Raw genomic sequence first — 14,967 nt, 5'->3', positions numbered from 1 at the left:
AGGACATTTCTATGCAAATTTTTTCAGCTATTAAAGTTTTTCTCACTCAACATTAGTTTAAAGTAGTTATAAACCAACACCAAACACTTTCCTTCAAATTATCTCATTTCTAATTTTAAAAGACAGAGATATGTCTGAACAGTTTTTTGCTTTTTTAATAGAATTGCAATCTTTCTATTGAGAGTAGGCTGTAATCATTTTCTCCAAAGAAAACACTGATGGCTCATATTTGTCTTTTTTAGTTTCCAAATAAAAAGAGAGAGAGTCCATTTTAGTTTCCTTATCAATTTCAAATCTGTGAGATTCACATTCTACTGGTTTTGGAGGCTTGTGAACTCAAGAATTATTCTTACAATAGAATTTGCAATACCACAATATGGACCATCTACATTTGTAATCTTCAGTTTGTCTTTTTATATACACTGAGCAATTAAATCATTGCAATTTTTCTCAATCCAAAAATGACTCTAATTTCATATGTTTAAAATACCAAATAAAACTATTATACCTATAAAAAGGCCAGTATTTCATCACCTAAAATACTGGGTAAGTACACCAGGATAGCAAAAATATTTTAACACTAAAATCTGCTATTGCAGTTACTATCTGATACTGCAGCTACTGCCACCTGCCACGCCTTATCCTTCAACTTCCTTTGTCTGATAAACTCTTGGTCATTATTCAAGATTCTATATATTAGACTTCCTTGGTGGTCCAGTGGTTAAGACTCCACACTTCCACTGCAGGGGACACAGGTTCAATCCGTGGTAAGGGAATTAAGATCCCAAGTGCTACGTGGTGCAGCCAAAAAAAAGCTCAACATATTGCCTCTTCTATAAAGCATTCCTTGACCATGTCCAACACTTTCAGGTAAATCTGACTGACCTCTCCTCTGAGCTATCACTGTACCTTGTCTCATCATATATCATCTATTTACACATCTGTTTTCTGCTAACTGGTTGCTGAATTCATTCATCTTTCTATCCCCAGCTCCCAGCTCAAGACCTGGCTATTCCTTCACTTTAACAAATATTTACTGATTGTAGGGAAAGGCAGAGTTTAAAACAGTATTCAGTTTCAATCATGCTTGTTTGAGTGTGGCCAGGTTGAGAAACTAAAGCCTTACCAGAACCAAAGGTGGTTCCATGAGTAACCTACAAACTGCACACAAATGTCCTTGGCTCAAACAGAAAACAAGGCACTTCCCAACAGTCCAGAAGTCAGTAGTACAGAGAGCTTCATCCTCCTTCTTTTGGATCAAAGAGCTAAAACTGTAAGAACTGTTTCACCCTTCTTCCTTCAGATCAAAGAGATGAAATTGAAACTGTTTCATCCTTCCTTTGAATCAAAATTGTCCAATTCTCCAATATTTAAAAGGAAAGGAAATCCTGAATACAAATGTTATCTCTGAGAATCATCCACAAATAAATGGCATACATCTTCTTAAAGAGATACCTACCACAGTTCTTCACCCAAAAGTCCCTTAATTTTAGGCCAATGGCTTCTTTATGTTGCAAAAATCAATAGTGTTCACAGATTCTTAAAAAAAGAAAATTCTATCATTTGTAACAACATGAATGAACCTGAAGGGCATTATGCAAAGTGAAATAAGTCAGAGAGGAAAAGCCAAATACCTCATGGTATCACTTATGTGGGGAAATATAAAATAAAAAATTAAACCCATAGAAACAGAGTAGAAAAGTGGTACCAGGGGCTTGAAGAGTAGGGGAAATAGGGAGAGATTGGAAAAAAAGTAAAAACTTCAGTTAGAAGAGGAAAATATCCCAGGACCTAATATATAACACAATGACTATAGTTAATAACTGTACTATATAATTGAAATTTCCTGAGAGTAGAACTCAAATGTTTTGACAAAAAAAAAATCTTTGCACTGATCTGTTCTCCCATGTAAACAAGCTCATGAGAGCTGAATCAATACCAACTAAACAAGAAATTTACTGGTAAACTGTAATGTAATTCATTATTTACACTGGGCGGAAGAAGCACAAGCTGGAATCAAGATTGCCGGGAGAATTATCAATAACCTCAGATAGGCAGGTGACACCACCCTTATAGCAGAAAGTGAAGAGAACTCAAAAGCCTCTTGATGAAAGTGAAAGTGGAGAGTGAAAAAGTTGGCTTAAAGCTCAACATTCAGAAAACTAAGATCATGGCATCTGGTCCCACCAGTTCATGGGAAATAGATGGGGAAACAGTGGAAACAGTGTCAGACTTTACTTTGGGGGGCTCCAAAATCACTGCAGATGGTGACTGCAGCCATGAAATTAAAATCGCTTACTCCTTGGAAGAAAAGTTATGAACAACCTAGATAGCATATTGAAAAGCAGAGACATTACACTAGATAGCATATTGAAAAGCAGTGATATTACTTTGCCAACAAAGGTCCATCTAGTCAAGGCTATGGTTTTTCCAGTGGTCATGTATGGATGTGAAAGTTGGACTGTGAAGAAAACTGAGCGCTGAAGAATTGATGCTCTTGAACTGTGGTGTTGGAGAAGACTCTTGAGAGTCCCTTGGACTGCAAGGGGATCCAACCAGTCCATCCTAAAGGAGATCAGTCCTGGGTGTTCATTGGAAGGACTAATGCTAAAGCTGAAACTCCAATACTTTGGCCACCTCATGCGAAGAGTTGACTCATTGGAAAAGACCCTGATGCTGGGAGGGATTGGGGGCAAGAGGAGAAGGGGATGGCAGAGGATGAGATGGCTAGATGGCATCACCAACTCAATGGACATGAGTTTGGGTGAATTCCGGGAGTTGGTGATGGACAGGGAGGCCTGGCGTGCTGTGATTCATGGGGTCGCAAAGAGTCGGACATGACTTAGCAACTGATCTGATCTGATCTGATTTGAAGATGGTGATTGCAGCCATGAAATTAAAAGACGCTTACTCCTTGGAAGTAAAGTTATGACCAACCTAGACAGCATATTAGAAAGCAGACACATTACTTTGCCCACAAAGATCCGTCTAGTCAAGGCTATAGTTTTTCCAGTAGTCATGTATGGATGTGAGAGTTGGACTATAAAGAAAGCTGAGTGCCGAAGAATTGATGCTTTTGAACTGTGGTGTTGGAGAAGACTCTTGAGAGTCCCTCGGACTGCAAGGAGATCCAACCAGTCCATCCTAAAGGAAATCAGTCCTGAATATTCATTGGAAGGACTGATGTTGAAGCTGAAACTCCAGTACTTTGGCCACCTGATGTGAAGAGCTGACTCATTTGAAAAGACTCTGATGCTGGAAAAGACTGAAGGCAGGAGGACAAGGGGACAAGAGAGGATGAGATGGTTGGATGGCATCACAGACTCAATGGACATGAGTCTGGGTAAACTCTGGGAGTTGGTGATGGACAGGGAGGCCTGGCCTGCTGCGGTCCATGGGGTTGCAAAGAGTCGGACATGACTAAGTGAGTGAACTGAACTGAACTGAAGTAATAATCACCAAGTTGACTGGTACAATTAGGTTAGCCAGTTCATGCAAATATTTCATTACAAAATCATCTTCATTGAAATGGCAAACAGGCTTACAATTTCCCAGAACATCATATATCATCTAAGTCCTGGTTCCTTTTAATTTAGCAATTCTTCTCTCAATTTCTCTGTCTCCTCTGGCATTTTACTATAAGCAGCAAGAAAAAAAGCAGGATGCACCTTCAACTTCTGCTAACTGAGAAGATTTCATAAGCATGAAATCAGAATGAAGATATGGATTATCTTAGAGTACATCATCAAAATCAAAAGACTACACCTATCTTCACACACTGGAAAATATCTAACAAGAGGATGGCAATACCCATATCAGTTAGTCAGAGCACCCTCTCCCTGGAGTGCTGGAGGTACACTATCAGATATTTGATTTAGGGCTCTCATTTTCTTTTATGTAGTACGATTTTTAGATATTACTATTAGTCCCATTTTTATGGATGTAATATTAGATATTACTATTAGTCCCATTTTTATGGATGAAGAAACTGTAGCATGGAAAGGTTATATAACTTGCCCAAGTTAAATAGTTTAAAATTCGATATTAGATAAATTTTGCTATAAGTTTTCCATAGCCTTAAGAAAGGCTTCTTCTGTTCCTATTTACCCAAAAGCTTTCATCATGAATGAATGCTACATTTTCTTCCAAAAGACTTTTCTACATCTATTGAGATGATCAGGTGGTTTTGTTTATATAATCTTTTAGTGTAGTGAATTATACTAGCAGTTTTTCTAATGTTAAAGCCATGCTTGAGGTTTCCCTGGTGGCCCAGTGGTTGAGAATCTGCCTGCCAATGCAGGGGACACAGGTTTGATCCCTACTCCAGGAAGATCCCACATGCTGCGGAGCAACTAAGCCCATGCACCACAACTTCTGAGCCTGCGCTCTAGAGCCCAGGAGCCACAACTACTGAAGCCAGAACACCTAGAGCCTGTGCTCCAAAACAAGAGAACCGCTGCATTGAGAAGCCCATACACCACAGCGAGAGAAGAGCCCCCGCTCTCCACAAGCACTCGAGCAGCAACAAAGACCCAGTGCAGCCAAAATTGATAGATAATTCTTTTTTAAAAAAGCAAATTCTTGCATAAATGGGATAAACCCAAGCTAGTCCAATAAATGCTTCAACACACATTAGATTCAATTTGTTAATATTTTAAGATGCTTGCATCTGTGTTATTAAATGATTGGCCTATAATTTTCCTTTCTAATGCTTGTCCTTAACTAGTTTTGCTATAAAAGTTATCTCATAAAATAAGCAGTTGTCCAACTCTCTTTATATTCTATGGAAACTCTGTATAAGCTAGAGATTATTTCTTCCTTATAAGGGTAGTAAACCATATCTTTTAAAACATTTGAGTTAGGAATTGGAAAGGGTGGGAGAATCAGGCAGATTCTGATTACTTATTCAATTTTTTAAAATAATCATAGATCTAATCAAGTTTCTTTTTTTTTTCTTGACTCAATTTTGATAATATATATTTTATTGAAGAAACTGTCCATTTCATCCATGTTTTCAAATGTATTATCATGAAGTTGTTTATGATATTTTCTAATTATTTTTTAAATCTATTCTTTTCCTGTGTGAATGCTTCATTTTAAAATTCCAAATATTATTTACACTCTCTCCTTCTTATAATATCACATATCAAAAATTATCAATATTGTCAAATGTTTTTTCAACTTTTCACTAGACCAGATTTTGGTTTTGTTGATTCTCTTTATTGTGTTTGTTTGTTTGCTTGTTTGTTTTGGCTGCACTGTGCAGCTTACAGATCAGGAATCTCAGTCCACCAGGGATCAAACCTGGCACCCTGCAGTGGAAGGTGGACTCCAAACCACTGGACTGACAGGGAATTCCCTTTCTATTGTTTCTTTATTTTCAATGTCATTATTTTACTCTATTATTTATCTTCTTGTTTCTTTGGATTTTCAGTTGTTATTTTTCTAACTCCTTGAGTTAAATACTTTGCTTTCTAATTTTCAATATTTTTTATTCTAATATATGCATTAAACTAGAATTTTAATTTTAGTTTTATTTCACAGGGTCTGACATAGCAATCCTGTTGCCACCTAAATATTTCATAATTTCTATTATATTTTCTGTCACCGAGACAGAAAGTATAATAATATTTCAACATAATTGAAAGTATGTTCCTGTTTCCAAAATTATAGGGATTTTGAGTTATCTTTTTGTCACTATTTTCTAATTTTATTTTACTGTGGTCAGAGACCACAGACTGCATGCTATAGTTTATTTGATAATTGTTGACACTTCCTTTATGGTCTAACACATGATCAGTTTTTTTAACTGTTCCATGTAAGCATGAAGAAAATGTATATTTGCTATTTGCTAAAGACCACTGTTTCATTTTCTACAATGACCATGTCTTATAGGTCCAATCTGAAAAAAACAGTGACTTAATTTAGAGCTAATTGAATAATGAATATAAAAATGAATAAATCTTCTAAGGAAATAGGTAATAAGATTATTGAGCATTTACTATATACCAACTTTATATTATCATACTTAAGCCTCATAACCTACAAGGAAAACCCTATAAAGAAAATACAATCATCCTCATTTAGTAGATGAAACAGAGACACAAAATGATTAGGTAACTTGCCCAAGTCACCCAGTTAATAAATATCAAAGTCTGTATTCTTAATTACTAAGCTATACTATAATAACATGCATATACACACATTCATATATATATATATACACACACACACACACACACACACAACATACGCAAAATTTAAAGCAGGGACATCAAATTTATCCAAATTTAAAGATAATACATGGAATCTTTAGGTAGTTATAAGTAATAGTGATGAGAGAAAAAAGACAAAATACCTCTGGTGGTTTTCTCATTCAGATTCACACCATATTTGGCCAAAGCTCTAATCACATCACTTTGCCCAGCCATGCAAGCTGCATACAGCAAATTTCTCCCAACGATGTCTTCCTCCAAGAGTAGCTGCATGGCCTGCTCATGGTGAGAGTTCTCAGGATCCTCAAAAATCTTCTGCAAACCTTCTACATCCCCTGTGAGAGCAGGTGGTAAGAGGGGGTTAATGGTGGCAGTTTCCTCTGCTTCTTTGGATTCTTCTTCTTCTTCACTATCATCTTCTTCTTCCTCTTCTTCTTGTGGTGAGGAAAATATTAATTTTTCTGAACTCTCTGACTCTGGGGGTATTTCTGACTCCATTAACTCCAAAAATACCTGAGATCAAAAAAGAGAAAAAGTAATAGAAACATACTCAAACAAATCAGCATTTGTTTATTTACTTGTTTGATCAGTCAACTGACAATATGAATGGAATGAAAATAGTTGGTTCAAAATAATTATAAAATAAGATACTTCATTCATTCAATCAGTAAAGTTTTTCATGCACCAATAGACTGCCTGAGTACATACTAAAATGCTGAATGTGTGATGCAAACAGTAAATTCAATAGGAACAGGAGAAAAAACATCAATGTGGGTGAGATTCATTAGGAAAAGATTGAAAGAGAATGTTAAAGGGACTCATCTGTTTAAACAAGGATCCATGTTGGGGAGAAGTAATCAATACAGTTGGATCATTGAAGCCAGATTATTAAGACCTTAAAAATTAGGTCACTTTGCCAACAAAGGTCCATATAGTCAAAGCTATGGTTTTTCCAGGAGTCAAGTACAGATGGGAGAGGTGGACCAGAAAGAAGGCTGATGCTTTCCAACTGTGGAACTGAAGAAGACTCTTGAGAGTCCCCTGGACAATAAGGAGATCAAACCAGTTAATCCTAAAGGAAATAGATCCTGAATATACATTGGAAGGACTGATGCTGAACCTGAAGCTCCAACACTTTGGCCACCCTTTGTGAAAAGCCGACTCACTGGAAAAGACCTTGAAGCTGGGAAAGACTGAAGGCAGGAGGAGAAGGGGCAACAGAGGATTAAATGATTGAATGGCATCATCAACTCAACACACATGAGTTTGAGCAACTCCAGGAGATAGTGAAGGACAGGGAAGCCTGGCATGCTGTAGTCCATGGAGTTGCAAAGAGTCGGATACAACTTGGCAACTGAACAACAACAATGTGAAACGAGCAAAACTGTGTGGTAGTTTGAACATTCTTTGGCATTGTCTTTCTTAGGGATTGGAATGAAAACGGACCGCTTCCAGTCCTGTGGCCACTACTGAGTTTTCCAAATTTGCTGGCATATCGAGGCAGGACTTCCACACCATCATCTTTTAGGATCTGAAACAGCTCAGCTGGAATCCCATCACCTCCACTAGCTTTGTTCATAGTAAAGCTTCCTAAGAGCCACCTGACTTCACACTCCAGGATATCTGGCTCTAGGTGAGTGAACACATCATTGTAGTTCTCTGGGTCATGAAGATCTTTTTTGATCACAGATAGTTCTATGTATTCTTGCCACCTCTTCTTAATATCTTCTGCTTCAGTTCAGTTCAGTCACTCAGTCATGTCCGACTCTTTTCGACCCCATGAATCGCAGCACGCCAGGCCTCCCTGTCCATCACCAACTCCCGGAGTTCACTCAAACTCATGTCCATCGAGTCGGTGATACCATCCAGCCATCTCATCCTCTGTAGTCACCTTCTCCTCCTGCCCCCAAACCCTCCCAGCATCAGGGTCTTTTCCAATGAGTCAACTCTTCACATGAGGTGGCCAAAGTACTGGAGTTTCAGCTTTAGCATCAGTCCTTCCAATGAACACCCAGGACTGATCTCCTTTAGGATGGACTGGTTGGACCTCCTTGCAGTCCAAGGGACTCTCAAGAGTCTTCTCCAATACCACAGTTCAAAAGCATCAATTATTCGGCGCTCAGCTTTCTTCACAGTCCAACTCTCACATCCATACATGACCACTGGAAAAACCATAGCCTTGACTAGATGGACCTTTGTTGGCAAAGTAATGTCTCTGCTTTTGAATATGCTGTCTAGGTTGGTCATAACTTTCCTTCCAAGAAGTAAGTGTCTTTTAATTTCATGGCTGCAATCACCATCTGCAGTGATTTTGGAGCCCAAAAAAATAAAGTCTGATACTGTTTCCACTGTTTCCCCATCTATTTCCCATGAAGTGATGGGACCAGATGCCATGATCTTAGTTTTCTGAATGTTGAGCTTTAAGCCAACTTCTTCACTCTCCTCTTTCAGTTTCATCAAGAGGCTTTTTAGTTCCTCTTCACTTTCTGCCACAAGGGTGGTGTCATCTGTATATCTGAGGTTATTGATATTTCTCCCAGCAACCTTGATTCCAGCTTGTGCTTCTTCCAGCCCAGCGTTTCTCATGATGTACTCTGCATAGAAGTTAAATAAGCAGGGTTACAATATACAGCCTTGATGTACTCCTTTTCCTATTTGGAACCAGTCTGTTGTTCCATGTCCAGTTCTAACTGTTGCTTTCTGACTTGCATATAGGTTTCTCAAGAGGCAGGTCAGGTGGTCTGGTATTCCCATCTCTTTCAGAATTTTCCAGTTTTTTGTGATCCACACAGTCAAAGGCTTTGGCATAGTCAATAAAACAGAAATAGATGTTTTTCTGGAACTCTCTTGCTTTTTTTTTCTAAAACCAGCTTGAACATCTGGAAGTTCACGTTTCACATATTGCTGAAGACTGGCTTGGAGAATTTTGAGCATTATTTTACTAGCATGTGAGATGAGTGCAATTGTGCAGTAGTTTGAGCATTCTTTGGCTTTGCCTTTCTTTGGGATTGGAATGAAAACTGACCTTTTTCAGTCCTATGGCCACTGCTGAGTTTTCCAAATTTGCTGACATAGCGAGTACAGTGCTTTCACATCATCATCTTTTAGGGTTTCAAATAGCTCAACTGGAATTCCATCACCTCCACTAGCTTTGTTTGTAGTGATGATTCCTAAAGCCCTCTTGACTTCCCATTCCAGGATGTCTGGCTTTAGGTGAGTGATCACACCATCATGATTATCTGGGTCATGAAGATCTTTTTTGTATAGTCCTTCTGTGTATTCTTGCCACCTCTTCTTAATATCTTTTGCTTCAGTTAGGTCCATACCATTTCTATCCTTTACTGAGCCCATCTTTGCATAAGATGTTCCCTTGGTATCTCTATTTTTCTTGAAGAGATCTCTAGTCTTTCCCATCCTATTGTTTTCCTCTATTTCTTTGCATTGCTCACTTAAGAAGACTTTCTTATCTCTCCTTGGTATTCTCTGGAACTCTGTATTCAATTGGATATATCTTTCCCTTTTTCCTTTGCCTTTCACTTCTCTTCTTTCCTCGGCTATTTGTAAAGTCTCCTTAGACAACTTTTTAGATATTGAAAAAACTAATATGTTTGTTTTAGATAATAGTTTTTCCCATAAGAAATATGTAACTTATGTTTACTATGCAGTGGGTTTATGCTATTGTTAAAATAATTAATATATCTTTTTTTTAATTCTGTTTTAAGTTCTAATTCTTACTAGATTTGTAATAGTTACTGTATGGATAGACATTTTCTTGGCCCAGAAAAGTTCTAACATGAATCAAAACTGCAACCCCACCACACATAACCAACACTTCATACAGAACATGACCATGGAGAGGAGAGGAGGTCTGGAACTCTGAAGGCAGAATGACAGAGCAGACTATGAGTCAGAAGACCCATGTTTTAGTCCTGGTTTATTAATAATGCAACTTTTCTGAACTCATTCTCAACAATGAATTGAGAATAGCTCTGCCTTACTAAATTAGTGTGAATTTTAACTATAAAAGTTGCATTCTTTGGAGGCTGCTAAGGCCCTCATGGGGCTTCCTGGGTGGCTCAGTGGTAAAGAACCCACCTGCCAATGCAGGAGATGTGGGTTCCATCCCTGAGTCAGGAAGATCCCCTGGAGAAGAAAATGACAACCCACTCTAGTATTCTTGGGCTATAGTACATAGGGCCTCAAAGAGTTCAGTGCCACTTAGAAACTAAACAACAACAATGCACTCCTAATATAAAATCACATAGGTCTCTACTTCACAGACATCAGAGTCTGGTGGGAAAGACACAAGCAAATCAGCAATGATGCAGTGGGATAAAGGACGTGTTAAGTAAAGGGTGCTTGGAAAGGAAAGAAACTGGACTCCCCGGAAGGCTTCCCAGAAGAGGTGACAGTTGGTATTGAAGAGCAGGAGCCTTAAAAGAAGGTAATGGGATAAGCAAAAACAAAGGGCCAGGAAGGCAGACAAGGCTGTATGAAGTTGTAGAGGGATAAATCTCAAGGGCCTTTTAAACCAACTGAATTTTTTCTTCGAAAAATGTAGTCCCTTGAGGATTTTAAGTGCCAGCTCAAGGAGAAGGCCTCAAAGGGCTCCTAGGGTTAAACAAAGGGAACGCCGGAGGACGAGGATGCGGAGAGTGGCAGCCTCAGTGGAGAGCTGGGAGTGGGCCGGAGGGGACATATGAAGCACAGGGTCGGCCCTCGGGGCGCGACCCGCGACGCAGCGCTCGGTTCTGAGGCAAAGCCTGAGGACGCCGCGGTGGCGCTCACTCTCCTCTAGCCAAACCGAACAAAGTGGCAGGGAGATGCTAGTTCTCCTCAACACCCACGCGGTGCGCCGACCCTCGCCCCTCTGACCGCGGACCCAGACCCAGGACCTCCGGATTCAGACTCACCGTTCCCGAGGCCCCTGGATTGCGTGGTTACCATGGCGACGGCGCACCCGGCGCTCGGCAGCGCCACCCCAAGCGCTGCGACTGCGGCGCGCAAACGTCAAGGTTGCAAGGTGCAGGAAGCGAGAGGCGGGAGAGGCGGGAGACGCGGGAGACGCGGGAGATTTCGTCAAAACTATTTAATTTGCTGTGTTTGGACGGCGGAGTGCGGGATTTTTCTGCATTTTGTAAGTTTACAGTTATATGGTCCATATTTATTTTACAACTTAAAAAATACAATTTTAAAATGAGATACGTGTGTTGGTTGCCAGCCAGTCTTAGTCTGACCTTTAGCCTTTAAACGGAAGAATTTTCTGGAAATATGAGGATGCAGTCTAAACTACGAAAGGTTGTAATTATAACGGGCAACTTGCTTAATTTTCTGGTTTACTAAGGCTCTTTCTCCTATGGTTTATGGTCATTGTCACCAACAAGAAACGTTACAAGAGACCTCACAAGTGCCAACTATGGCAGGGGCGGAAGCACCTTGGAAACTATTTCTCTTGATTCAGGAATTTAAGATACAAAACAGTTGACCTTTTAAAAAGGGGAGAATGATGGAGGTGGGATAGGAGCATCGAAAGAAACCAGCAGAGAAGGGCAAAGCTTGCCCAGAAATTATGTAAATATTCACATCGATCACGGAGTGAAAACCGTCAAGTTTTTGTACTGAAGAGGAAAACATTCATTTCTTTACTATTTCTACAAGGAAAGCATTAAGGAGGAGGTAATTTTAGAGGAACTCTATAGACATTTTAGCTGGAGGCTAAATAGCCTAGTGTTAAAGCGAACATTTGGCTTAGGCCCAAGCAAACTGTCACTATCATAGTTCTGAACTTCTGGAATACAAGAGTAATTTTGAAAAAAAAATTGAAGTATAATACTAAAATTTCTTATTCAAATAAGTTGTGGTAATCAGAATTGTAGAGTTGACATTGCAGTCGAAAACAATAGTCTAGAAGCTTTGTCGGCTCTTGGCTTCCTCCTGCCATCCCTGATATAGCACATTTGCTTTACTAAACACTCATTTCCTACTGAAGTTGGTGGAAGAGCAAGACATGTTAGGTGTTTCACTTTTAATATGTTCCTTTTCGTAGTATTTAGTTTCAGGAGAGTCTTTTAGTGTCTGGATGCAAGATGACTTATGATGCATGATTGTGCATGATTCTGTTTTTAATTAATCTTCATTGGATGTATTTGTGTATTCCCAAATACAAGTGTTTCTTGAAAGTCTAAAATTGAATTAAATAACTAAAAAATAAATAGAGTGCTTAAAGATTATTTGTAGGACTCTGAAAGCCAGGAAGAATGGGAAGACATTAAATAGGTCTGAGAATACTAGAAACAGAGGAGCCTTGTTCTATTCTTAACTTCATGTCAGAAACAGCTGCATGATTCATTGGGGCAGGCTAGGTTTGAAACTCGGAGAAGGCAGTGGCACCCCACTCCAGTACTCTTGCCTGGAAAATCCCATGGATGGAGGAGCCTGGTAGGCTGCAGTCCATGGGGTCGCTAAGAGTCGGACACGACTGAGCGACTTCACTTTTCACTTTCATGCATTGGAGAAGGAAATGGCAACCCACTCCAGTGTTCTTGCCTGGAGAATCCCAGGGACGGTGGAGCCTGGTGGACAGCCGTCTATGGGGTCGCACAGAGTCGACACGACTGAAGCAACTTAGCAGCAGCAGGTTTGAAACTGGCCTTAGGAAAGAGATTCCTGCCTCTACCATGGACCAAGTGCAGCAGATAGACTCCTACCATCACTTCTAACTCCCATGCCCCTCACCGAAAGCTTAAGATGAGAGTATTGAACAGAGAGCATTGGATCTGAAGGAGACAAATTAATGTACCAGAGGCATATCAGCAACAACCTGTGAGTGCTATCAATGGGGGTCAAGGAATACAGTGAAGGCTTGTTGTACAGAAGACTTAAGGAACAGAGAAAATAAGCAGTCTTCAAGCCCCCCTGAAATTAGGTCAGCTTCAAGAAATTATGGTAGAAAGCTTTCCAAATTGATTGAATTTAAATTTTTTCTACTCTAAGAGAATGGGTCCTCGGAGTAGACTTTAAATTATTTTAATTATTGTATTTCTTGAATTCCATACTTTTATACTAAGAATTGCATTCTTTTTAAAATATTTTTTTTATTTAAAAAAAATTTTGGCCACACCACATGACATATGGGATTCTAGTTCCCTGACAAGGGATTGAATCCACATCCCATACATTGGAAGCTTGGAGATTAACCACTGGACTGCCAAGGAAGTCCCAGAATTATACTCTTTATACAATTTTATTTCTGATAAAATAATAGGATAAGTTAACTAGTTGAGAAAGTTACTCTAAGGTAACTCTATGTACTGTGTTGTTGTTTAGTTGCTTAGTTGTGTCCTACTCATTGCGACCCCATGGACTGAATGAAGCCCGCCAGGCTCCTCTGTCCATGGGATTCTCCAGGCACAAATACTGGAGTGGGTTGCCATGCCCTCCTCCAGGGGATCTTCCCAACCCATGGATCAAACCCACGTCTCCTGCATTGGTAGGCAGATTCTTTACCACTGAGCCACCAGGGAAGCCTCTTAATGTGCTATATTAATATTTATATTTTTTTACTGAAGTCCTATCGTGTGCTGAATACTGTGCTAAGTGATTCATATAAATAGTATCCAATCCTCAGAGCACCTCAATGAAAGTGGTATTTTATTCTTCAAACTAAGCAAACTCAGCAAAGTTGAGTCACCTACCTAAGACCACACAGCAAGGAAAGGGCTGAACCAGAATTTGAACCTAGATCAGTCTGGGTTTAAATTACCACAGGATTGCCACCAGTTAGCTATAGACTAATTACGTGTTAGAGGATGCCTGTCCAAACTGATAAGTTAATTTTAAAATATCTTGAGCCATTATTTTGGCAGTGATTAGATAATAGTGCCACTCCTGGTGTATGACAACAGGACTGTTTCTGCATATAACTAATCTCCACAGCTGAAACTTGAGGAAGGAGGTACTGAACATCCATTGTTTGTGCCTGCCCCTCCTTCCTCTTCTGGTAACAGCACACAGTTTTCTAGTACAGAATCCCTTTCATATACTCTCAGCCTGTGTTTGGATGGGGCTGATCCCACTCCAGATCAAGTCCTGGCTAAGCAGTGTTTTCTTCACCCCTGGCCACAGTGATTAGATCAGGAAAAGGCATGGAACATAGATCAGTGTAATCAAAGCTAGACCTGAATTTTTGCCAGAGCAGTATGTAAATAGGCATTCTTTTTTCAGCAAGATTTGATGAAAGGAGGTCAGGCTGAGTTGCCAGTACCATCTTGCCACCATGTGGAGAGAGCTTGACAGAGCAACAGAAGAGCCAAGAAGTGAATCCTGAGGGTGCCACTTGAGCTCTGGAGCTAGAATACCCAATGCCATTTTTTACCTTCCTTTTTCAATTGTGTAAGTCAATAAATTACTTTTTTCTAATTAATCCAAAAGAGATTGGATTTTTGTTACTTGCAACATCATTGCCCCATAATATGGAGGAGGCAGGAGGGGGAATATATAGGATGGCTTTATTTTAGAAACATGCTATCCTTAGGGGTAAATACCTCAAATTTGGAATGGATAATATTGCAGTTATGTGTTTCACTTACGGATGAACAACTGTGCTTGATATTATAGGTTAGTTGATCAATGTTAATCTGGAGGCAGATTTCTAGTAAAATGCCCTAATATTCTGCCACCCTCTTGATTTCAACATCTTTGAGTTAGTGACTTAAGTGTAAATATATAAGACATATTTATCAGATAACCAAAG

General features: G+C 39.5%; 2 protein-coding genes across 5 annotated transcripts in view; one reads left to right on the top strand and one right to left on the bottom strand.

The window, feature by feature from the left end:
• Positions 1–11,230, bottom strand: part of ANKRD45 (ankyrin repeat domain 45) — a 47,771-nt gene extending 36,541 nt beyond the window's left edge. Inside the window, exons 1-2 of one of the 2 annotated variants that reach the window (XM_086343752.1) lie at positions 11,129–11,230; positions 6,359–6,728 (exon numbers count right to left, since the gene is read on the bottom strand). In XM_086343752.1, coding sequence (XP_086199878.1) covers positions 6,359–6,713 — 355 coding nt within the window. In that variant the 5' untranslated portion in view covers positions 6,714–6,728; positions 11,129–11,230. The remainder of the gene's footprint in view (positions 1–6,358; positions 6,729–11,128) is intronic. The other variant, XM_086343753.1, reaches the window with a different exon arrangement.
• Positions 10,593–14,967, top strand: part of KLHL20 (kelch like family member 20) — a 72,278-nt gene continuing 67,903 nt past the window's right edge. For 2 of the 3 annotated variants that reach the window (XR_015143228.1, XM_086343737.1), the window contains exon 1: positions 10,593–11,352. The gene's annotated coding sequence lies outside the window, so the exon portion shown is untranslated. The remainder of the gene's footprint in view (positions 11,353–14,967) is intronic. The other variant, XM_086343732.1, reaches the window with a different exon arrangement.

This window comes from Bos grunniens, chromosome 16 (assembly GCF_055505025.1).
Source record: "Bos grunniens cultivar Pamir isolate PY7600 chromosome 16, Bosgru_T2T1.0, whole genome shotgun sequence".
In the NCBI taxonomy this organism is placed as follows: domain Eukaryota; kingdom Metazoa; phylum Chordata; class Mammalia; order Artiodactyla; family Bovidae; genus Bos; species Bos grunniens.
Note: the sequence above shows the minus strand (reverse complement) of the source record. Positions and strands in the feature narration are given on the sequence as shown.